Genomic DNA, 26,115 nt, shown 5'->3' on the forward strand with positions numbered 1-26,115 from the left:
ACTCACAAAACATGCCTGGACAAAAAGCCCGGTGTATACCCCACAGCTTGGCCAAAGTCAACTGGGATAGACTCCAGCGCTCACCGGCAACTCTACAAAATGGATGGATGGATAAATAGTGGAGAACAGTTACCGTTCGTGGTATAAGCAATTACCACAAACGTTTGTAGTGGTGGTGCACGTGCCAAGAAGTGATTAAAATCTGGAAAAGGCTGAGTTAGAGGAATTTATTTTCATCACTGGGCTTTGGCAACAATACATTCGCCATCCAGAATAAGAATGGCATGACCCTTTATCCATGAATCAGAAAGTAACACATAATGGACAAAATACAAGACACATTTTCTTGATAATTGGGCCTTTAGATCTTCAACTCCCGCTCCCACAAGGTGACATCCTTACTTTATGTCATCATTATTTTTTTTATAATTTTTTCAAATCAGACATCTAATGGTTCCCTCATTCTAGCCCATAGGTTATTGTGAAATCTCATATTTTAGGAGCGCACATGAGTCGACTTGCCAAATTTAAATATCCCACTCCTTTTCACGAAATTACTGATAAATGGGAAGATGGATTCAGTGTAAGGAGACTGAGTTGTGCTTTAACAATAAATGCATTTGCAGGTAATTACACATCCAATTCATTGTCGACAAAAAGAAAAGTCTCAAGACGCTGTTTCGTGAAGAGGTGTATTTTTTACTCGGGTAATACAAAAATTCGAGGCAATCTCCTGATGGAGCTCCAGTACCTGGCCCCTACAGTACACATGGTCAACCCTGCTTAGCAGGAAATCTAAGAGGCTTTGTACACTAATGCCCAAATGGCCGCAGGTAGCTACAATGGCAACAAAGAGCCTTTGATATCCAACAAAAGTCATTGTGAAAATAAATCAACATCATGAAACAAAGAGGCACAATCAAGTTCATATTTAGGAGCTATGTGGATCGTACAAAACCCTTTACTTTAAAATGGCACCAACGATCAATTTTCAGGTACAAATATGAATAAATACTGTACATAGGAATATAGAAGCCTCTTTTTTGATGGGAAATAAAAGACAGTTGAGGTTGGTTTTAGCAACAGGGCATAAAACCTAATTGTGGAACAGCGTTTTGTTCTCTCACACAAAGGGCTCCTTTAGCAAAAATGCCGACTTTAAACCACAGGAGGCGCCTCACTGGAAACAAAAACCGCATGTGCAAAAGTCATTGAATTCAAACTTCCAACAAAGGCATAATTAGCTTGAAATGCAGCTTTTTCTAGTCATTCTGGGAAGTATTCCATCGCAAGCAGACATTCCTCAGGCAACATTTCATTCCACGTGGATAATCGAACAACCTGAAGAATTAAGATATCATTGCATCATTGAACATTAATTAAGAGGAGTCGTTTCATGGCTTGAGTCCAGACATTAGCAGCCTTTAATGTGGGGTAATGCAGTAAGTTTGTCAACTTTTCCCAAAGCTGCGGCACTTTCGACCCCCTTGAGCCACTCTTTACACTTCCTCATCACGGTCTCGTCCACGTCTGCGTCCTCCTCCTCATACTCCACATCGTCATACTTGTGCTGGTCGTTCAGCAGCGAAATTTTAACGATCGCCGTGATGTCCTGCTCCGCATCCTCCACTTTGCTCACCTGCGCGCCTTTGGAGTTCCCGTGCGCTGTTTTTTTGGAAGGGAAGACGCGCCGGTGGCGGAAGTCCGCCGAAGCGCAGCATTTCTGCTGCTTGGCCAGCATCTGCTTCTCCAGATTTCTCTTCTGAATAACGAGGATGGCCTCCGGCGTGAGACTGAGCGTGAACTGGATTTCCTTCTTGGTTGCGTCCTCTTTGCTTGCGAGCGCTCTGCCGGAGTCCGCGGTGGAGGAGCGCCTCAGTCCTGGACTTGAGTCCTGAGGTTTAGTCGAGGTTAGCCACGAGCATTTCCCCTGCACCTCCTTCTGCGACGGGGGTTTGCTCTTCTCCTGCTGTGTCTTGCGCCCTAAATTCCTTAAATTGGCAGTTGTCCAAGAAGAGGTCCCCTTCTCCTTCGTTGAGTCCCGCTTCTCGCCACTTGCTTTCTTTTTGCCGAATAGATCCCTTGCAGGAGAGGAGATCTTCTGCTGTAGACTAATAGGCGGGAAAGGCATTTTCAGGACGTAAAATTGATTGGAAAAATGTGCAAAAAGTGCTTCAAAGTGCAAAGCGACGACGGACACTCTAAGGGCATCATCCAGAGCGAGTGCACCTGTTGTCCACACGAGTGAGCGTGGAATTCCGCTGTGGAGGCTCACGGCCCACGCCTTTATGGTGGCAAAAGCGAGGGGGGCGTGGTCAGGAGAAACGCCAAACAAAGGCAAGGAGAGGAGGCGCTGATGTCATAAAGCTATTAGCTTCCGATGAGAGACGCATCACACGCAACAAAATATGAATCATACATGCCCAAGTGCGAGAGTGAGTGGGGTCTGTTTCATTTCTGGTGCTGTCACGTCGTCATCATACTACAAGAAAGAACTTTCACTACACGAATGATGATGGATATGAAAAATATTATGTTTGGTAATGATCGGTCCAAGGCTCACACGCGTTGATTGTGATGACATCATTTTTGATGGACTTCGGTGTTGTTTAGTTCAAACCATGAAAAGCATCCAGCTTTGATGTGATCTAATGCCGCTTGGTCTAAAACCAAGAAAGTTTGTCAGCTTGTGTGGGTTACATATGGAATGGAAACATTCTAATTTGAGAGGCTAAAATCAGATGATTTGGACTGCTTAATATATATATAAAAAAAGGGTTAAAAAACTACCCCCCCCCCTTTTACTCTTGAATGTTCAAAAATGGATTTAAGGTTTACGTGCTTCTGCGTGAGTGTAGGAAGAAACATTCCATTTGTATGTATGTACATCATTTATTAAAACCTGCTTGATCATCTCTTGTTTTTACAATTTGCACTCAATATTAGATAAAATCAGATGGCATTTGTGATGTTTATTTGTACAGATGATCACACAACGTATGTGTTTGTTTTCCACAATTTTAAGATCCCAAACCATCTTACGGTGATCCTCTTTCTAACTTTTTTAGAGGCCAACACTGTTGGGGATGCCACCTATTCCTAATCTCTGGATTAAACGTAATTCTGCAGGAAACAGTTGGGACAGTCTGACAGACTGCACATCTGCCTCCTCTAACTTTTAATCCAAACATGGCTGGTAAAGAAAACGGATGCCAAAACAACACATTTTTTCAGTATGATTTGATCCCCCAGATTATATGAAGAGGGTATGGCGCAGAGGGATTTACTTGTTACTTAACAAGTTACTTGAACAAGTTGTACGGAAGGGAGACTGTCCATAATCCTTCTTTGCAGAAGCCTAGCGAAACAACAGGAATTGCAATGCAGTTGTTTGGTTCAAAGAACGAGCACAACATGTGACGTGACGCGTCTTCATATATAGCACAAAGCAGCTTTAAAATCACGAGTTCAGTGTAAGACAAATGCGTGGCCGTGTTTTGTACAAAAGCGCATGCCTCGGTGTCGCCATAATACGAACATCTGCACCTAAAATGGGGGTAGCTAAGGTAATGAATCTTCCGGCACGTGTTGTCATGACAACTCAATTCTCAAAGGCTATGATGCCATCATGCTGGAGCATACAGGCATCCTGTTGGAAGCTATTTTAGGTTATTAGGTCACGCCAAAACCACATTGCTCAGAAAAGCGTAATTAACTAGGTCATTGTTGCGTCTGGCAGAAAATCTCATTTAAAAATACTCAATTTTAATGTCATTTACTTGTTGGTGGGGGAGGGGAGTCTAATGTACACAACGGCTACCAGCATAAGCTGCCATTTCTACATTGTTTAACTGGAAAAGATCAAGCGCTGTGGATATCAAACATGCCAGTGTGGAATTATTGAAGCAGTGCCTCAAATGCCCAAGGGTAAATAATGTAATTTCTATTAAAAACATAGCAGGCAGCTGCTCATATAAAGACAAAAAGGGAAGATGTGTTTTGGCAGCAATGCACATGTCCTGATTTGAATATGGTTGAAGAGAAAAACAAGACTAATTGCAAGACTGTTTAAGACATAAATAGTATATTAGCATTTAAGTATGTATTTTGCACTGCACTTGTGTTGGAAATTATAATGCACATCTAATTTAAATGACCTTATGAGCACTCAAAACAACGTTAACCAATCGGAAGTATCTATCAAATCTTTAAATATATTAAGCAATAAAGGCACTCACAGCATTAAGTACAAAAGTAAAATCTGATGAAAGTAAAAGACCGCTTAAATCAAAAAGGCCACTATGTTAAATTGCTGCAGTAAAAAAAAAACAACCAAATAAATGAGGAAATAAACAAGTATATATTGTACAAAGTTATTGTTGTTGCAGTTGCATATAAGGACCAGTCTTCACATGAAAGTGTGGACTCCAGAATCCTAGCTCAGACAGGTAGTGAAGCATTTCATCACAGCATCTCTGCAAGGGGGGGGGGGGGCGCAAACAGAAAATGGTCATAATTAGATCACATCGACAAAGACAATTTATAATAAATATAATACATAAAGACAGCCATGTGCTATGATGGATTATGGAACATATGAATGCAAAAATGATCCTGGGCTAAATGGGCTGACATCCCAGAGGACAGAATGCTGTCATGCATATGAAATGAAAAGCGACAAAAAAGCACTTCCAGCCTTTCGTCGTACGATTCGGATGGACAATCTCATAAATAAATGAGTGTGTTTTGGCGGGGAAGCTCCACATGTTCATGGTGATGGCGTGGCCCCCTTTTGCCAGGTGCTCGGTGTTGAGTAATGATGCAAGAGGAGTCATCGCCATGGCAACCACAAGCCATTGCCATCTCCATTCCCCCTCACCACATTCTGTTCTGGCCACGAGAGTGTTGCTATGCAGACTTCGCCTGCAGCCTCAGTTACATTTCAGTGGAGGAGGTGTGAAGCCCGTCAAGGTTAAAAGGAGAAAGGGGGGGGGGTGAATCATAGCCTGGCTTGGGGGGAGGGGAGGTCAGTGTGCAAGAAAGGAGACTTGCTCCTTCTCAAGCTTTGGCTGTGTACTACGCCAGCATCCTTCTGTATCCGCCTCAGGTTTGTTTTTAGTTTCTCTTGATGCTATTTTTGCACCAACTCACAACTCCATGAATACATAATACACCTCTGAGACCTCCCCCGTTTCTTATGAAAATGTAGAGCAATGTTAGCCTCAAAGCGCTGTGGGAACTGCACATACGGCGTGCTTGTGTACTTCACCTACTTTAAGCGAGGGAGCTTATAAAGCGGCAGCCAGGTAAAATACATTAAAGGATCAAGTCCTCTTGCCATGTGGTGTCGCGAGTGGCCGTAATTCAGCTTGAGCATTTAAGAAAAAAAGTATGGCGACAACCTCCTAAACATCTGCTGGAAAATGATTTCAGAAGCTTGCCAACGTGCTGACACCATATTTGGACATTAAGAAAAGGAATAAAATGAAGGAGTGAATGAATGAGCATTCGAATGTCAAACTTTTGTTGTGTGGAATTTGGTTTGTGGAAGGGCAGCATGCAAGACTCTTTGTTTTGTTGTCAGCATTTGGGTTGGGGGGAGGGGGACTCTGGGGAGGTTAGTGCAGGTTTCTCAGCTGTTGGGATGGATTAGACTTTAGAGGGTCACCAAAACAAGCACCCAGGATTTGTTGGGTGGAGGGATCCACTCTCCAAATTAGACATAATCCTGCCTGCATCTGGATCGGCAAAACAACATCACACCTCATGTTTGTGCTTGGAGGATGGCCGGCCGGATGCAGGAATGTCAACTAAGCAGTACAGTCATGTCTGTCTTAACACTCAGTACTGGGAAATAGCAAAAATGCTTTCAGTGTCAGTATGTGTTCAAGGTATTTCGACTCTTTACTGTTCACATCGAAAATGGGGGCAACGGGCTGATGTGATTATTAGATGGAGAATTAATATTAATTCTGAGTATTCATGTTCAGATCTAATGAAAACGTTCCCCGGAGGGTACCCCCTTCAAGGGAGAAACTAATCACAGTGATGTCAGACAGACACTGGGCAGGGGAGTGATTGTGCGTTGAGGTAAATCTGGCCCAAACAGCATCGTTGGAATTTTGGTATTTTGATAGTAAAACAAAAGAAAACATCAGAAGGCAACAACGTGCATGTGAAACAACGAGCAGCAATTTGCTTGACTTGAAGTGGCAGAGGGAGGGAGGATGATTACCACCAAATGGGAAAAGCAAACAGTGGGACGTTCAAAAGTAAATCAAAACGCATTGTTATTCAGTGGTCTTGACAATCCGCTCTCGTGTCATTAGTTGAGAGAGTAAAGATGAAAACTGACCGCAATGCAATATTTTCTTCGTGAAAAGCGTACGTTTTTGCAGCACACTTTCAGAGGCGACATTTTACTCCAAGAGACTTAACATCGTGATAGTCTCACCTGGCAAAAGGAATGTAGGAGATGCTGTACCTAAAAGACAAAACAAACACAACACAATGTAAAAGTGACCACTGCAAATTGAAGTGCGCGGTGTAACGAGGGATTAACATCATGCCAATTAAGATATTCCAAAATAAAGACAAGCGACCGTGATGGCTTGGGCTGAAGAGTGTGAGGTTAATAACTATTTTACAGCGTTCCCTGATGACGTACACATTGTGCTATGTTGCAAATATGAGGGGAATCTGCAGCAGTTGAATGATTAACAATAGCTGAAGCTTGATCACCAATAAAATGGACAATCCATTAACAGGCAGCTTTTAGGTGTAAAGAATTACAACGTGTGAGCCATCATTGTTGGTACATCCACAGGAAATTCTTCTCATAAAATCAAGTCACAACATTGGAAAAAAGTGCACCTTTGACCAAAGTCTGTCCAGCATAGACTATCAAGTATACAGAGACACTCTGTTTGGGGTCACGTGATCCTGTCTTAGGTTTACAGCACTGAGCCTCAAGTGTGAACTTTGCCCAGTCCAGCGCGCGGGTCAGTGGTCATGTTTCACACAGACGGCTCGACTCCCGCGTGGGCGTGTACTCTAACAGTTTCTGTTCAGAATGCGCCGGGGATGTGTGACTTGTGGTTTCAATGGTGATGTCTTGGGAACGCAGGCAAGAGCGGAAGTCAGCGTTCCAAACGTAGATGAAATGCGCCGCGGACAGTCATGCTCGCTCTTTTTTTCCACCCACGGAGTTGCCCTGGGGTTTTCACGAACATCCTTTGTCCACATTGCGCATAAATGCGCATTAATGCTGACGCAAGCAAAGACATGCTCACATTCACATCACTCACAGGATTTAGACGTGTATTGCCAAGCTAGACATTCACCTCGATGACTCTTGAATGGAAAATCAAGTAAAGAAAAATGCTCTTTACAATAATTTGTTTCTGTGTCCTCACTAGCCTAAAACCAGAGATGGGTAGTGACGCACTACTTTTACTACATTTACTCAAGTGAACAGATCAGGTGTAAAAAAAAATTGATTTATGAGTGTGAAAAGTAAATGGAAATATTGGAGTGACACAAAAAAGAAAGAAAGCAAAAAAAAAAAAAAAAAAAAAAAAGGTAATTTGTATGAAAATTGATGACGGCAGAAGTACAGAGGCTGGCAAAGACTTTGTCCTGTGTAAAAACAGCACAGTTAGATAAAAAAACTGTTTATCTTGCCAGGACCACATAGTGTCTGAGTGAGACTAAAGTAGGTCCATGTTGAGTCAAGCACCACCTGGCCAAAACTAGACCGACCTACCTGGCAAACAGACAAGACTCCAACTAAGCCCACTCTGTTCCACCAACAGGAATCAGTTTCACTGCGGCGTTAAAGATTGTTCTAGATTGTTCTTATTAACTAAACTGACAATTGGCTGAGACCTGACAAAGTAACCACTTATTGATGCATCCATTTGATCAATCGAAAGGACAATATCAGCGATAAGATTGATTCAGCAAACAATAAGTAGCAAGTGCGTCGACTGCAGAGCAGTTTGTCGCAACACTGGCAGAGCTCAACGGGTCATCTTAATAATGCCTATATATCAAACAAGGGAAAGTACGGTCGAGGGATTGCTTATTCATGATGAAAACCTCAACAAAAAGACAATATCGTGTTTGTGGCCCTTCAAAGAATACTCCACTGTTGGCATTTACGCAGGTTGTTCACACTTACCACGTCATTGCTAGAAACTGGAGAATACAAAAAATGATGGCCAGTCCCTTTTTGTGCCACTGTAACAAACATAAATGTGTATTTCAGGCATTGTAAAGACTCCACCAGAACATTTAAGCCCGTTTTGTCTGCTGTCCACTTACCCAAAACACTGCGCATAATGTTAAGACGAGGCAGAGCTGTTGGGGAAATGAAAAAGATCATCCTTGAAAAATGTTTAAACAGGTTTATTACGTGTGCATGCCTGGCGTTAAACGAATTAAGTAAATTGTGAAAACATTAAGCTATCGGTGCCTGTGATAATGTTCTTACCAGCATAACAATGGTCGCTATAAGTCGTGTTGGCTCAAACATGCGCTTCAGCTGCTTTAGTGGTCCCATAAGGAAGCAGGTGCTATTCAGGACAAGACAGACTGGTTACTCAATCTCTTAATCAATCAATTCAAAAGTTAATGGTGAATTTCATTCAAAATTTGCAACCAGGAAAAACAAGGAAATACAAAAAAAAACAATTATAAATGCGGCCCCTGGTCACCATGACAAAATGTAAAATCCATTTGAAACCCAACGCCAGAAGACGACATTCAAAGCTTCCTGATACTTTGATGACGTCAGTGAATGTAACCTGACAGACGCTTCTCCCACTGACCAAGTACAGCTCTGTGCTCAGCTGAGCTGAGTGGGAGGATAGCGCTTGTGGAGCGTCACGTCTGTTAGATGAGACTCTGTGGGAGCTGCGGTGACGCTCAGAAGGCTGGTAATGATACAGCACCCACATTACACGGCATTGAGCTCCGGGAAATCACACACCAGAAAGTACATGCTGTCGGTAAAACTCAAATCTGAACAGACTGTCTGGTATTATTACGATAGAGACAATCCGAAGTATGCTACAATGATGGAAGCCATCATTTTTCGCACGTCCCTCATTCATGATGTCCGCACCATGACTAGATGTTCCATCAATTAGTTACATAACAAAATGGGTCTCCTTAAGGTCATTAACAGTCACCTACAATAATAAAAATGTCTTTGTGTGATCCTTTCTTGCTCGAGATTAGTAACCAAGGCTATGACCTATTTTCCCCAAAAAACCCAGTGGCCATACAACACAGAAAATAAGAAAACAAATAGTGCAAGACTGCATTGGGGACATTGATTCCCTGCTTTTCACACTTGGTTGCGGGAACCTACACAGTCCAAGAACAGATGGCCACAAGGTGTGGAAATATTATTTCTAGGTGCTCCGGCCTCGCTTTATGTTGCACTAAGATTAAGTCTTACCTGGCAAGAGCTGCAAAATTGCCCAGTGTGTAGAAAACTGCAAAGAGTTTGATTCCATTTGGAAGGAACAGCAAAGCTGAGCCCTGACATGGAAAGAGTAAATTCATTTCTGTAAGCCACGGGCAATTATGTAAATCACAACTCAGAAGCGCTCACTGACTTAAGCGTTCATAAATCAACTCAAAATTCAAGATTCTATTAATATGATACTGCATTAGTTATAAATTAGTGTTATTTTATTAGCAATGTGACAAGATCTCCCCCCAAAATGAATATCATTCCAAATTCCGCTGCTAGGAAAAGCCACTGCAACCTGAGTACGACACAACCAGAATTTTGAAAATCGGATGATGGTTTCTGGAGAAACTGAATTTTTCGTGTCAGAAATGGACTTTTTAGGGCAATGTTTTTGTGTGAAATTTCCCCCCCAAAAATGTTATCAAACCAAATTAAAGTAAGACAGTACAAGTTTATTTACCAACATATCTCCTTGACACTTTAGTCTGCTACTCAGGGAACCACTTCACTTCTCAGTTAAACTGACATGTTTCAGTTAAAAATATCCACCAATAAGCTTATAAGGACATGATTCGAGGGAGTCTCAAAGTTGATGCCGTGACTCTTTTCAAAGGGTGTCACTTGTATTAAAAAATTAAACTTTATTGAAGAGAAGACCAATGAGAGCAGTCGAATAGATAACATACTTAAGTGAGCAACTGTTTTCTCAAATGTATTTGTTATGGAGGATTTTCGAGCCGCTTGAAGTGAAGAAAATTTAATGTACAGTCAACGTCACTATAAATAGCATCCCCACGACCCATTTTGGGTCTCGACCCCAAAATCTAGGACATATTAACACTATACTCTGTATACCATGGATTTCCTTTTTCTGCTGCATCCCCGGGGTTTTTATAAGCCCACACCAGACAGTTAATGAAATATGAAAGCAAGGCAGCACCACTCACAAGTATTGAGCACAAGATGCCTGAGGCGAAGCATATGACGAACCATTTCACCCTGGTGCTGTAGCTGAGCGAGGTAGCATCGAGGACCTAGTGAGAACAATGGAAGGAAGTCATAAGAAAAGATCATTTCACCCACATTGAGGCCTGCACACTTCCTGATGTTGTTTTATACATGTTGAAGTTGTCAATATCATAACAGACACCGTGCTAAGCTGACTTCAAGGCACGGGATAGTTGTATAACAAAATTCAACAGAATCAGTTAAGATGGCGTGGAAGCGTATATTAAGCAAGTTTTTGATCATAGGACATTTCAGAATGGTTGTGCTATCTCAATCACATAACTTTCTCATGTCAACTGTCTGTCACATGATGAACACGAGGATGCACTACAGTTCTGAACTACAGTTCAAAATGTCCTGCTTGTTTGACAAGAGAGGGTCTGTCCAGAGCAAATTAAGGTTGCATTTGCTCAACCTCAATTTGGCCTGTATTGCTTTCCAATGTCATCGCCAAAAACTTTTGAACTGAACATCATCAACACCCGAATTGGGACGCAGGAAGCCAATACAATTTATTCTTACTACAAGCATCACGATCACATGTAAAAAGTGCAATGTCAGAATCTTACCTTAAATTATCCTCCTTTGAATAGCATGCAATAAGCATCAAGGCAGAAACAGTATAACATCAACACATTGACATCATCCAACAGAATGGAAAAGTATAAAGCAGAGAAGTAAAAAAAAAAGTTAAGATTAAAGAACGCCATTGATTGCATTAACTACATTACATGGCAGGCATCTGATTTAATAGATTCGACAGGCGCCAACAGACATTATGACAACCTTTTTTACCATAGGCAATATGATGACTAATTATTGTCAGACCATTATGACACCGAGTACAGTAAAGGCAAAGCCTGGAATGACATTTGAAACTGTTGACAGTTAGCATTAGCATCGTATGCTGCGGTTTACTGTAATGAAGTTCTACCTGAGACGTGAGACCGAGCTCTTCGTTTTCCTCTCGGCCATTTAGCACACGACGAAGCTTGTCCATGGTCTTAGAAAGATGACAAATTAATTAGAAGCCGCTGTTATACAATCCAAATTTCTACAATTACTTCTGTGCATTTGGAGAATATTGTGTAAAGTTCGAGCACTAGGGACTTCCTGGCTTCCCCGAGTCGCCCAATTCTAACAAGCTGACTTGAGGTCAAAAGTAATGGCAAAGTTACGTTAGTTGTGAGTGTTCTGTGGTCAAGCAAACTGATTCCAAATCAGTCGGGTCAGCAGGGGAGTCAACTTCCTCTTCTCGACTCTTCCACTTCCTGTGAAACGCCTGCACCCTTTTTTCATGTAATGTTGGATTTGGGGTATTGTTTTGACTTTGCTAATCGTTATTTGATGCTCTTCTTTTTTAACTACTTTTATATATTGTTAAATATTTTTTTTAAGTTAAGGCTCAGGTATGGCTCAGGTATGCCGCATGTTTTGTATGTCGTTCCTTGTATTGTCTCCCTCTAGTGTACAAAGGCGGTAGCACAACTTGAAATAGACTTCAATTCATTACCATCCTTCCTGGTTTACCCGGATCTTTTTTTTTCCGAATTCGAATTTGAATTAGAATCTTTATTGCCATTGCACGTTGAATGCATAGTTACATAGCTATTTGCAAAATTAAATTTCTGTCAAATCCCGATTTTTGGAAGGAGGCATTTCTTATTTTTTAAGCTATAACAGTAATGATCAACTTTTCTAAAAGCTTGGCAATAGAAATCTTTATTGAGAAATCCTCATTAGCACATGGTTATGCTTATGTTTGGTTGTAGCTGCTATTAAAAGGATTCACATACTTTTATATGTGAAATAAACCACCTTTGTTGAGTTAAATAATGAAAGGATATCTCTCTGTGTGTGAACGTGTCTATGTGAGTGTTGTGTGGGTTTTGTTGAAAAAAATATATACATGTACATAAATATACCGTATATAAAACAACAAATAGTACCGCACTGCATTTTATTTGCTGTCATACAATTACATTTAGAGTTAACCCTGCAGTACCCAACAATGACCACACGATAGCAGGGTTGTGCATGCTGACCTTTTGTTTTTCATCTCTGAATGTGTTCATATATTTTTTTAAATTTGAAAAATAAATTAGGGGAAAACGATTAAGAGACAAATAACAAATACGGCCTTGATTGTTAATTTTAGGTTCATACAGGTAAGAGTAACTTTCAAGCCTAAACAAAAAAAAGGTAGAAGGTAGAATAAAACACGTTTTATTTATTTATATATATATATATATTTTTTTATGTGCATATCGTGGCTTTAAAACGCAACGAGCTTCAATGTTTTTAAGACGCTAATAGTTGTTTTGTTGTTTTTCTTCAGTAGATTCTTTGCTCCAATCCGTCCCGCCTCCATGGTATATCCTGCCTGTGACGTTGCCATGAAAGTAAACTTTTTTTTCGACGCACAGGCCAACGTGATTTGTTATCAACAAGTCTCCGCATAACCTGCGACTGCGTCCAAGCGCCACTGGTGTGATGTAGGTCAGTCGACGTGCAGTCGAGTCTGCGTTGGCATAATTATTAAGTGGGTAGTTTTCCGCCTGCTTGGACAAGTGTAAGAGGGAAAATGGCAAAGAAGCTGACTTCAGATGGCTGGTTTGGATTTATGCTCTCCACCACAACTATGGCACTCGCTTTGTGGAATTCCAGCAGCGGTAATGTGCTTGTCTACTTTTACTTTTGTTTTTTTCCAAGCATCTACACAAGCAGGTTAATACTCGATCAAGGAATAATTGTAAGACAAACTTAAATGCCTTTCCAAGTGCCAACTTGTGGAGCGCTAGAAGTCCTGAAGAGCAAAACCTCCTTCAATGCGTCTTCATCTCAGTGATGTCATCAGATTGCGATTGTTTCTTTGAGAAACATAATCGAAAAAGTGGTTTACATTTTGTTAGGATGAACGTAAACATTGACCAGATGCTTATCACATTGCATGCCAACCTTCCCGTGCATATGTGGCATTTCTTTTTCTTCAGTCGTCAATGGCAACGAGAAAGTGAAAGTTTTTTTGCGGTTTTTGTCATAAATATCATCAAAACATTATTTCCCAAATTTCAAACTTTTTCTTGCCTCTAGCAAGAGTTCACGTTAACAGCGCTTATTCTTCTGAAATATTTCTTATTTTTCTCGTACAATTACGTGGTATAATGATTAATTGAATTATTGTCGAGATAAATTAATGAAAAATGTCTTTTTGAACTGCGGTGTTGGATCTTGGACTCTGTGTCAAGGGTCTCCGACTCTAATGTTTGAACCAAATAGTGTAAATCAACAGCCTTGTGATATGTAAATATTGGCATTCCTTAATCGTTATTAACCAATGTTCCCCACCCCCAACATGTGCAAGGTCCTAATATTCTCTCACACGGTCATCATAAAGCATAATCCCTTATTTTACACACACACACAGTATTTATACACACATAGTATGTATAGCTCTAACCCCCCCACTCCAAACTAGTTTCATTAAAACTTAATATGACTGTTTAAACAGCGCAAGAATCCAGCAAGCAGCATCTCCAGCGGTCTGTCAGGACCTCAGAGCCCCTGGTTGTGCCGGGCCATGCTTCAAAGATGTACCTCAGCCCGGATGAGCTAAAACGGCTCAATTTTAAGACCACCACGGACTCCATCCAGTTGTCAGAAGGACATGAGACAAAGTTCAGCTGTTCCATTGATATTCCCGATACCCAACTGGAGCCCACCATCTTGTGGATGAAGAACGGCCAGGACCTTGCTACCAACATGCATGTTCTGATCAATGAACTGCAAACCAACACGGACACGGCAACAATGCTTCTTTCCACTGTCAGGTATGTGGCCCTGTAGCTCTTTTTAGCTTTGTTTTTCAAACATCTCGCTTCAGATTTTTTTTTTTTTGCATGCTCAATGATGAGATCATGGTCAGAACAGCAAATGCGACAGAGGAGTCATGTTATTAGATTAGAGACAGACATCTGATGACTCTGAAGTTGTTGTACTCACAGCCGGGGGCATATTTGCTTGTTCTGTAGTGCATTTATTATTGCTATGATGCTCAGATCTAAAAAAAAAAAAAAAAAAGGTTTATTTAGAAAAATGAGTGGAGAAGAAATAGATGATATACCTTCAAATTATATATAAATATATATATTTCATTGTATAAGTAACCTTAGCATTGTTAATTGTTATGACGGTTTGAAGTGAAGTTAGAAAAATAATTTTTTTTAAATGACAATGAAATTATAGCCACAGTTTGATAAGAAATGTTTTTGACATGTTTTTTGTAAAATTAGGCTGCATGACTAAAATGCTAAGTGTTCTATTGTGTCATTGTTGTTTTCCTCTTTCACTTATCGCCCTGATACTTTTGTAAAAGTGTGTACACTTACAAAAGGCAAAGAGCACTTGGAAAAATCCACACTCGGAAGTGAGAGCGCGAGGGAAGAGCTTGTCTGTGACCTGCATTTTTTTCTGGAATTTTGCCTGGCTTTTACACCACATTTCACCGACGTTTTAAAATGTGCCACAGCATCACCCAGGTGCAGAGGGCAGACGCTGGCGAGTACCGCTGTCGGCTCAGCATCGGCAACATGATGGTGGAGTCTCAACCAATCACCATCAGGGTCGAAGGTTAGTCCCAAGTGGCATTAGGGTCTTGTTTAGCGCTCAGCAAGTTTCACAATTGTGATTTTTTTATTTATTTATTTATTTTTTTTGTAGGTCTTCCAACCTTTATCCAGCAACCTGAGGATAGAAACATAACAAAGGACAGTCCTTTTACTCTGTCATGTGAGGCGGTAGGACCTCCGGACCCCGTTAAGATCCGCTGGCTGCGTAACGGAATACCTGATGGTGACTACCACACTTCGCCCAGCACTTACAATGTGGAAGGTGAGATTTTTTTTGTTGTTGTTAACATTGAGATATTATGGCAAAAAACAAAAATCAGCACAAAACCAACATTGTTGTTGTCATTATTTCTGCAAATAATTCACCTTTACTTTTTGTCAATTTATTATTTGATAAAACTTAGAACATTGCAATTTTATTGCATTTTATTTATGAGTCTGTGTGTAGAGTATTAGACAATCATTTAATTTGTTGTATGGCTATAAACACAAGTTTGTGTTGCTGTATCGTTGAGGCGCAGAGACTTTAGCTTGAGATCTATTTTGTGTAGTTAACAGTAAAGAGACACAATAAATACACATTACTGTACGAATCTTGGACCACTGCAACGTTGTTAAAGTGGCTTATCGGAGAAACTCTTGTCAGTATGAATCATATGAATTATTAAACTTATCAAGGCAATAAAGTCAACATTGGCAGAATGTACTTTTTATAATCGTGACAAAGTGAGGTGGTGTGTTTTCAGGTTGTATTGGACGATTTGTGCTTCATCTTTGTTACTTCGACATTTTAGTGTGATTATATAATTGATTTTAATTTTCGTTCGTAAGAATTTCATTTCATATTAAATGCTGCTTCTTTGCTGAAAAGTTATGCGAAGGCTAACTTGTTGGATCAGTGCGTCCTTCGGGCGAAAGGCTCTAACGCAGCCAGTTGCGGAATGGGTTAAAGGTTCAGAGCTGTGCTTTGGTCCAGTGTGTGTGAGGGCCGGGCCAGGAAGAGGCTGGAGTGGGGGTTATACAGGCATTCTGTTCGGGGGTTGGCTCCGGAGACAAAGACTTCATTCACAGGCCAGCCCACTACCCAAGCAAGGAGGGGCTGCAGGCTGCCCGACCAGAGCTCAATACTTTCCGTGCACACGTTGCACTTGTCTTATGCAACAAGTGCTCCTATTTCCTCTTAAGGCGTCTGTCTGTAAAAGTTCATGTCAAGTGTCATGAATGTACCTTAAAGAACACAACGCAATCGGTTTGAGGATGCTGTGTTGACCTCCTCGGAAATTTCCAACTTACTGAATTTTCCTCATAGAAAATGACTCAAATAATGTGTTTTAAGAACAACGTGACACCCTTTTTAACCGAGGAATATTTCAATTTCTACATGACCATAAAAATGTTCATCAAATTAGCAATATTTAAACAAACCTATTAATTCATTCACTGCCATTTACGGATATAGAAGTCGGAAAGTGCATTCTTCTTTTTGAAAATAACATGCTTCGATTGATTTCCCCTATAAGTAAGCTTCTCCTCACACATCTTTCAGTGTGTCTCAACATTAATGGTGACATAATTGTAAAAATAATTTTTAAAAAAATCGATCGAAAATCACCTTGCCCTTGTTAAGAAGTGATGACATACTGCAACTTGCCAGTCAGTGCCAGTTTGTAGCAAGTGAGCGGCTGTCACGAGCTTGTGTGTACGTAACCGATGTTGGTCTGTTAGTGGTTTCTATTCTGCTTCATCTTTGCTGCCGAAGCATCTAAACTGTGCTGATACAAAGAGATTTGGACCAAGACCGGTGTCATTGAGGCCATTGTTAAGTGCAGGAGTTCCACTGCTTTGCATAGTCTTCTTCTCTAATCGCCATATTCCTCTCTTAACAGCCCAAATTGGGACTGGGTCTTATTTTGGGGTCAGGGTTGCAAAAAAAAATACACAAAGATCACAAAAAAAAATGAAACAACCAAGCCAAACTAAAACAGATGCTCCGTCAGTCCTTTGATGTTCACTGACCGGAGCTAACGTGAGATATTAAGCCTAAATATATTTTATTTTGTCATGGCTTAAGCTTGATGTCCAAGTTTGCAATATTAATTAGTAAGAGAGTCTGAATCATGGCAGCTACGCATTGTAAAATGGTTGTGTTGTTTAGTTCGCATGCTGCAAGATCCAGTTGGGTTGACTGAAATGTGGTGGTGCACAGCAGGAAAATCAAGTCAGTACTTGGACTTATAAATAGAAGGCTAATCTTTCAGGCATTTTTACAAAAACCTCCAAATTATAGGTGGCGAGGCCGATGCTGCTTCCTTCTACTGTACTCCCAGCCAACCACTCGCCACTGTTTCCATCTCAGTCATCAACTTACCCGTTTTTGGTTAATTTACCATAAAACCAGGATATGAATGCATGATTTTTTTTGTCGTGTTTATGTTTTGATCTCTTTTTGACTCACATAAATCCCCATTAGGTCATTCAAGATGGTATCCTGTAATGATGTCAGCTGGAGAATCAGTTCATGAAACTAATTTAACATTTTAACAAGAATAACTTGTTCTTTTTGTGACTTGAGTGAGACCTGCTCACTTTCTACTTTGCTTCCAACATCTGTTTGCTGTGCACTTTAAGAGTCAGGCATGTACCGTAGTCATGGCGCTTTTACAAGTTGCCTCGAAATGTGCTGAGGTATTCGCACATTACTCCCAAACGCTCGACTGGATTGCGCAATTCCTCAGTTAATTGCACATCGGCCTTTGACAGTCACTGTCATTTCAAGTTAAAAACAGAAGCTAAGAAACATGTGGTGCACTTCGTGTTTGTGTAAAAAGTGGAGCACTGTTGACACTAGTGCGCCAGAGAAGGTCAAGATACAGTATAAACAAAACATCCAGCGCTTTCCCTCAGCCTGTGTTGTGGTTTGCTTGGCTTCCGAAATGGAGCACAAAAGAGACGTTTGTTCCAGGACTTTTGGAATGCAGCAAAGCTTGAGGCTTCTGAAAGACAGGATAATATTACGTCATTTTATTGGTTAATCACATTCTTACCTCACCAGAAAATATGAGATGGGCCTCTTCAGTATTTTGTGTGTAACAGAAAGAATAGTTCGAGTCAAGATGAGCGTTATTTGGCATTTACCGTTTCATCACATGCTGAGCTTGAACTCAGCTAAAACTCATCCTTTTTAATTTGTCTACTGCAGGTATCAACAAGTACACTCAGTTCAACTGTGAAGCTTATAACTCCAAGGGGGTCAGTACATCCAGAGAGGCAAACATCAACATTAAAGGTATGTAACAAATGCTGATCATAAACATTTTAACACTAGAACTACCAGAGCAGTCATTTTGACGGTTATCAAACTTGGATGCGTTATTACGCTGCATATATAGAAATAAGATGCTCTGGGCCTCATTATTTTTTCTAATTCTGCATGCATTTCATTCCTGTGATGCAATTTTATGGTGTTAAACAATCCAAAAATAGTGAGTCATTATTATTTAACTACGGTGTGACAGCAGTTTACTCCGATAAATAGTTTTCTATTAGTTGTGAGTTGTAGTAGACTGACATTTATTCCAATTTGGGCAAAGTCCGTTGCCTTACCTTCTTCTCCAGTAGTGCGTGTGACTCGAGGTGAAAAAGCAAACGTGTACCTTACTGCTGATTGGCTGTGACCCACTGCACGAGGAATCAATCAGATGGTGCTGTGGGCGAGCCTAACTGCTTCTGCACGCAAGGCCATCAGCACAGCAGAGAGAGAGAGAGAAGTGTGCTGCAGCGAGCCAAAATAAACCAGCTTTTAATTTATCGGCCTTGAAAGTTAAAAAAAAAAAAAAAAAAAAAAAAGGCTTATGCCGATAATCAACAAAATGCCAAATATCGGCCCTGATAATCGGCCCGGCCGATTCAGTGGTTTCAGTGGCGTTTTTGTGATGTATGCTGTTTAATGTACACCGCACAACCTCCTGAGAGTTCAACCAATGTTCTCTGGATCTTTTTTCTGTTCATATGGTAAGTTATCCAGGAAGGTACTGTATAAGGATAGATACAATGTGCTGTGGAACCAATGTCACAGTCTCTTTTCATTTTTCCCCATTAAAACGCACCTATCGTTTCTGAATGAATTGTAATTACCTTGAGCTATATTGTATGCTTGCCATTGTTAAAATGATATTTGATCGTGTTTTGTAGCGCTTCCTTCGACTGTGTCTAACGTGACTGTGATTGCAAGGGAGTCCAATAAATTGATGCTAATCTGGGTGCCCGGACATGACGGCTTCTCTCCGTTGGCCAAGTGCCACATCAGGGTGAGCGTCACATCTGCTCGTTGAGATTTGAACGCGCCTCAGATAGATCATCACATGTTCTCTGTGCTTTCCAAGTTGAAAGAGGTGAGTCGCAGGATCGGAGAGGTGACGATCACCAGGTTGATCAACGTCACAGTGCCGCCATTCCAGTGCGAAATCCCTGGGCTGCAAGCCATGACGTCTTACAACATGAGTGTTTCCTGCAGCAACGAGGTGGGGGCTTCTCCGCTCTCACCTTGGATTCAGAGCAACACAACAGAGGGAGGTGTGTGTGACCACTTCAGGAAACGTCCATCTATTTACAAGCAAATATCATTTCAGTTAACGGTGAATGTCATTGGACACTCAGCCATATTCTTTAAAGAACCTGGCATCGTTGTAATCAGGGTACAATAGTTATTTGTATTGTTCTGATCCACAACAAAAGAAACATCGAGGCGCTATTTATATGATGCAAATTTTGAATTTGGACAATACACATAAACAGAAAATAACAAGGACTAATGTTAATATTATATCCCCTGAAATATGTTGACTTTCATCTGTTTTAAATGCTCTGCAGAAGGACAATGTGGATACTGGAACGTTCTACCTAGTCTCCCTCTGACAAGTTCCTCCAGTTTCCGAAAGAGACATTCATGTAGGATATAGGAGCGGTCTCACTAAAAGTGTTCCTCTCGGGTGGAGTTTCCCCTCAAGGGCCACCGTGGGGGAGATTTGAGCCCGGAAAAGACAACATACCAAACTCTTATCAAAATTTAAACAGGACATTCTTGAAATAATTGTCTTTTTCTCATGAAAGGTATTATGCAGCCATGTTACATGATATTGTCAAACTGTAATTATCCAATCTTCCCAGTGCCATCAGTTTATCCTCGAAACGTCACCGTGCAGCTGAATGAAACATGGCTGGTGATCAGGTGGAAGCCTCCGCCGGATGATAAGATCAACGGTATCCTGCAAGGCTACGACATTATTGTCCGACATGGGACCCATGTGAACAAGGTCAGCAGATGATTTTGTATTTTTCTTTTTAAAGAGATCAGCTTTAATCATATTTTTACCTTGTAGTTAAAAAAGTAACTACTAATTGATTAATTGAGCATTAACTTTGTTGAAAATTCAACAAGGACACTTTGCTGTCCACTACACGTTGTGTATTGTGCAAGTGTCATGTATCAATACAACAGGTTCTACATTATGGGTGTGTCCGCCACTCAAATGAGGCCACATTGTTTATTTTCTCGAAATATTCCAGCCTTGCATAACTGTAAAAGTAAGTTCGTCTTACTCACAAAATGACAAAGAATGACTAAAATGAAGACAATGCGTCTGAGCCCGAGGTCAGCTAAATTGTCTGTCAACAAGCAAAGGAGGATGTGAAAGGAAGAATGCAAGCAATGTTATATACTCTCCAGCACAGTTTATTCGAGTGGTCATTTTTTCCACTTTGGGTTTATCTCTTGTGGCACTTTAAGACAATTGCTTTATTTCCTGGTCTTCCTTTCTGTGTGGAAGTTAAGGAAGCGGGTGTGAAAAAAATGTTTGGCATATAGTTGTGAGTCACGTTCAAGTCAATGGAATATGAATACAACAGGATGCGCATAGTCGACTTTACTCACTTTTGTGTTGACCATCGTTGCTGACGTCACGACAATACGTACGATACAAAAGCTTCCTGAGCTCAGCACTGACTGGAAATGCGTGCGTATGAACGTATACCACACTTTGCTAATGTCGTAAGCCCCGGGCTCAGTTTGGTGCCGCAGACATGACAAATGGCGCGAATCATGTGTTCTGCGTGCCCTGTCCGACAGTCAGCATATTGGGAGCACAGAGGAACCGCACATGCTACCATGCACTCTTGTGAAATACAAGACTATGTCTGTCACATGCTCACTCGCATTGCAGCAGGTCAAAAAGTTTCCTTTTTTTCCAAGGCTTTGTTACTGGTCGCCAGCACGCACGTTTTTTTTTTTTTTTAAAGGGAAATTTGAGGGAGAGGAGGTTGCTTCCTATAAATGTGTCTGTTCGTCAAGGGAGATATTATGATGCCGTTTTTGTTTGTCAAAGAACAGGAGATTCAATAGTTAGCAAAAGCGGAAGGGAATACAAAAAAAGCAAGGTTGTGGTGTAAGTCAGCTTTGAGATGTTCCAGGCCATGCTGACGTTTCACTTGTACATGCGCAACTTGCTTTCTCGAACCATTAAACCTGCGACCTTATTCTTATCCCTTCACATGTAATAATTAACCCTTAACTGATAACCGCTCAGCAATTTAATGTGATTGCGGCTCCTATTATTTGTTGCTCAGATCCACAGTTACACCAACACTGCCTTCGCAGCCGTGCACGATTTCAACACCACGTACAGCGTGGAGGTGGCTGCATGCACACGTGCTGGGAGCGGGATGGTCAGCCCACGAGTCTGGTTGTTTGTGCCAGAAGACAGTAAGCCACTCTCGTGATCTTATTTCCTCTAACTTGATGAACTGCCCCAAATTTGTTTTGTACATAAATGAGAAGGGGAAAAAAACGACAGTGGAACCATAAAATACAATTTAAAAGCTGGGAAAATAATAAACACAAATCTGATGTGCTCTTGTACGTTTTTTCATCTAACAGATGAGCATTTACTTTTTCTGCCGATATGTTACTGGCATAGCTAAGTAAGCAACGTTACTTTATTTGTTGTGAATGGATAATTTTCACACCAGTTTAGTAAAATTGGATCATTTTTCGTGGCACAAAAGATCTCACACGGAATATTGGTGGGGAATAAATGCTCTAAAGCAGGGGTGGCAAACTCATTTTAGCTCAGGGGCCACATGGAAAAAATGCTTGACCTTGGGATTGATGAATTAAAATTCCATTATTTCCTTTGAAAATTGAATGAATTGAATTTGGTCTCAGAAGTTCCACTGTATGTTGATGAAGTTCGAATAACAGTTCAATGTACTGCATGGCTTTAAATTGGATTTAAACTTAAAAAGTCTTTTTGAAATTTCTCTATTTTAGAATCAGGTCCATCACCCTCCTCAAGCCCCGGCACCAAGATTCCAGATTCTGTCAGTGTTGTTCTCGGTGTGGTGTGTGGACTTTGTCTTTTGATGCTTGTCCTCTGGGTGGCTATCTGTGTACACAACAGGACTTCCGACTCTTGGCTTGGGTATGCTGAAGACTCAAAAGTCGATCTAATCAAAAACCTTTCTCTAAAGTTGATGGTCCTATCTTTGAAATGGTTTTGCTTTGCCTTCCCATCTTGTGAAGTGATGGCTGTTCTATAGTTCACTTGGCGAGCTGACTCATCTTTTTACAATCACAAGCTTCTGGAGACTAGCAAAAAAACCAACAAAAAATCGCGACACTTCCTGATCATAAAGTGTCTTTGCTTCCTCTTAATCACTACTCTTTGCACCTGAACTGGTATAGCTATGCAGCTGCTGGTTCGCAAAGGTTCAAAACAAGTATTCGTACTTTACGTTGTCAAAGTCAGTGACTCAGTCTTGCCTCTCAGGATGCAGATCGGATTTTGTCAACACACACATTCAGGAAAACAGCAGCTGACCCACAGAAACAGCTCAGTGTGTGTCCATGCTTTGACTGTCTATTGTACTAAATCTCAGCCTGTGTTCATAGAGCTACAACAACATCATGACCCAAGTGTGCATAATGATTTCATGCTGAGTCTTTTCTTTTTCAACGTCTCCCCCTACAGGCGGTTTTTGGGAAGTGCACAAAAGCAACAGCCAATGGTGCAATACAAACCTCAGAGATCCTACAATCGTTCTGCTGTTGGAATAACACGTATGTATACAAATACATCTTTGTAGACTGGAAAATGAACCACTTTTTATTTAAATTAATTCATTGACTTTTGATGTTTGAATATGGCACGAACAAGTCTCAAACGATCCATCTAAACATGCGTAACATTGTCTGCAGTTGTAAACCTTGGCGTCAGCAATGAACTCCATGCCAAACTGCAAGATGTGATGGTCGTGAGGAACTTGCTAGCCATAGGAAAGGTTCTCGGAGAAGGTGAACGGAGGGAAAAACAACCACCAAAAAATATACATATATTTATGTACATTAAATGTATTTTTTTTCTCCTGTCAGGTGAATTTGGCTCAGTGATGGAGGGTCATTTAAGACAACCAGATGGAACGTCAGAAAAGGTTGCTGTGAAGACAATGAAATGCAAGTATTTTGTTTTTAACAGCAATTTTGCAACGTTTTAAATGTAGTAATTTTTTTTTTTTTTTTTTTAAACAGTGGATAGCTTTTCCCAGAGAGAAATTGAGGAGTTCCTGAATGAAGCAGCCTGCATGAAAGATTTCCACCATCCGAATGTCATCCGGCTTCTCGGTTAGGACACATTACATCTTTTGTGTTTTGTTAAAAAAAAAAAAATCATTATTATGTCCTTGTGTGTGAAATGATCACCCTCTATAGGTGTTTGCCTGGAAACAGGCGCCGGACACTTCCCCAAGCCTATGGTCATCCTGCCTTTCATGAAATATGGAGATCTACACACCTTCTTGCTGCGCTCACGTCTGGCAGAGAATCCTGTCGTAAGAAATCTAACTAACAATTGTATCATGGAGAATTTCAGCACTTCTCACCCCATCAAATCTTTCATCTTGCTTGGTATGTCTCAGTTCTTACCAACACAAACACTTCTGAAGTTCATGGTCGACATTGCCTCCGGTATGGAGTATCTTAGCGGTCGCAACTTTCTGCATCGCGACCTGGCTGCCCGCAACTGCATGTGAGTTATTTTTCTACTTGTAGTACTTTTAATATGTGTCATATTTGCTTCTCATTGTATCTGTTGTTCGTTTGTTGGGATGGGTTCGACCTCAGGTTGCGAGATGACTTGACGGTATGTGTAGCCGACTTTGGCTTATCCAAGAAGATCTACAGTGGAGATTATTACAGACAGGGCAGAATCGCCAAAATGCCCGTCAAATGGATCGCAGTTGAGAGTCTGGCGGACAGAGTATTTACTGTCAAAAGTGATGTGGTAAGAATCCCAGTTTGCTTGAGCTACACATTTACTCCAAGAGACTTTAGAACCTTTTTTGAAACGGAGAGCTACTTAATGCTACTAGCTCAATACACATTTATGCAATAAAAAAAATTCATTTGTAATCAGAGGTGACTTTATGTGTTCTGAAAGGTATTTTTGATTCTGATTAATAAAAAAAAGAAAGAAAACGTTTTTTTTTCCCCTCGGGTTTTTGATATGGCATTACACCACTGCTCTCGTCATCCTGTCAAAAAACAAATGCAACCATCTTGAGAAGCAGATATATTATTTTATGATAATAGGTCATGTCAGAACATTACACTGTTTGAGGTTGATTTTGAACAAAGGCTGTGAGCTAAAATGGACAGAAATTGAGCCACAAAGTGGGGACCAGTTCCAAATTTTGGTCCATTTCCTGAAGGTGTGAATGTCATGTGTGTCAATATTTTGTGAACTCTCTATGAGCACTTTCCATTGATATTGTTGACAGATTGATAAAATCTGAAATGTACCTTCCATTTCATCCCACAGTGGGCATTCGGTGTAACCATGTGGGAGATCGCTACACGAGGTATGACACCATATCCCGGCATACAGAACCATGAGATTTATGACTACCTCCTTAAAGGACACAGGCTGAAGCAGCCAACAGACTGTTTGGACGACCTGTGAGTGTTTTTCTTCTCACTTCACTAATTTGGATTTGGTTTTGTCTTAAAGTTATCTGTCATTGTGACTAGGTATGAAATCATGTTCATCTGTTGGAGGACCGATCCTCTAGACCGACCCCTTTTTTCCCAACTGCGCGAAATGTTGGAAAAAATCACAGAAAGGTTTCCAGAGTCTTTTTGCAAAGAGGATATCATCTACATCAACACCAGTTTCCAAGATGAGAACCCTGATGGAGAGGCCACAGAATATCCTGTGCTCAGGTCCTCACCTTCCTGCAGCCACCAGGGAGCAGAAAACGCAATAGTTACTGCAGATGTTCACGGGAGCATGGAGGATGAGGATGACGATGGTCGTTATGTGGTAGTTATATCCTCGGATACTTCACCAAGATCTCCAACATTGGACACTCCGCTTTTGTCGAGTGGTTCGTCAAGTTGCTCGAATGGCAACATGGTTCCTGGCGGTACGCGGACAGTTCACAAATCGAGTGATATTTCCCACCTGCTGTAAATTTGGGTAGCAAGATGTTTTAAGGCATTGTATTGTACTGTACTGAATTTTATTGTATTAAAATTTCCCTACAATGGTTGAGTACTAAACATTTTTATCTGTTGCACTGAAAGCACCCGTAGTGTTATTTAGTTTCATAAGCAAGTTATGGTTTGGTTAGCTTACATTATGTCAATGTTGTCAACCTAAAAACATGTTTGCACATAAACTTAGAATTCACTCAACTGTGAAATGGTTTACTGTAGTGTTTTGTTGCTGTGGATGTATATATTGTCATGTAAATAACTTGCATAAATGCATATTGTATGTTGTAAGAATAAATAATTTATAGAGTATTTGAGGAGTATCTTTCCTCTTTTCATTGTAACAATTTTACGATGCTCCTTATGGTCCTCATAACGGTTGAAAATATTTTATGCAAACCCCAATTCCACTCACATTGGGATGTTGTAAAAAACATAAATAAAAACAGAAT

General features: G+C 40.7%; 3 protein-coding genes across 3 annotated transcripts; 1 reads left to right on the forward strand and 2 right to left on the reverse strand.

Annotated features, from left to right (window-relative positions):
• Positions 1–213: 213 nt before the first annotated feature.
• On the reverse strand, positions 214–2,292 carry prr18 (proline rich 18). The gene has a single exon (XM_088304967.1). The coding sequence runs from the start codon at positions 2,129–2,131 to the stop codon at positions 1,415–1,417; it is 717 nt and encodes a 238-aa protein (XP_088161093.1). The 5' UTR covers positions 2,132–2,292; the 3' UTR covers positions 214–1,414.
• Positions 2,293–3,635: 1,343 nt separating this feature from the next.
• On the reverse strand, positions 3,636–11,687 carry sft2d1 (SFT2 domain containing 1). The gene is made up of 8 exons (XM_088305488.1): positions 11,427–11,687; positions 10,432–10,518; positions 9,467–9,549; positions 8,495–8,576; positions 8,326–8,361; positions 8,183–8,241; positions 6,455–6,484; positions 3,636–4,475 (listed from the first exon to the last, which is right to left on the reverse strand). Exons 1-8 carry the CDS (start codon positions 11,490–11,492, stop codon positions 4,436–4,438), a joined length of 483 nt encoding a protein of 160 aa, XP_088161614.1. The 5' UTR covers positions 11,493–11,687; the 3' UTR covers positions 3,636–4,435.
• Positions 11,688–12,889: 1,202 nt separating this feature from the next.
• Positions 12,890–25,975, forward strand: mertka (c-mer proto-oncogene tyrosine kinase a). Its single transcript, XM_088305254.1, has 19 exons — positions 12,890–13,164; positions 14,004–14,322; positions 15,021–15,121; positions 15,212–15,382; positions 18,320–18,406; positions 19,312–19,427; positions 19,503–19,692; positions 20,287–20,432; positions 21,742–21,877; positions 22,445–22,595; positions 23,145–23,233; positions 23,372–23,467; positions 23,546–23,626; positions 23,702–23,794; positions 23,882–24,000; positions 24,088–24,197; positions 24,293–24,452; positions 24,990–25,126; positions 25,199–25,975. The coding sequence occupies exons 1-19, from the start codon at positions 13,077–13,079 to the stop codon at positions 25,638–25,640; spliced, it is 2,832 nt and encodes a 943-aa protein (XP_088161380.1). The 5' UTR covers positions 12,890–13,076; the 3' UTR covers positions 25,641–25,975.
• Positions 25,976–26,115: the final 140 nt, after the last annotated feature.

The sequence above is a fragment of the Idiotropiscis lumnitzeri genome, chromosome 9 (assembly GCF_059441095.1).
Source record: "Idiotropiscis lumnitzeri isolate Australia: NSW breed Sydney's pygmy pipehorse chromosome 9, RoL_Ilum_1.0, whole genome shotgun sequence".
NCBI classification, from domain to species: Eukaryota; Metazoa; Chordata; class Actinopteri; order Syngnathiformes; family Syngnathidae; genus Idiotropiscis; species Idiotropiscis lumnitzeri.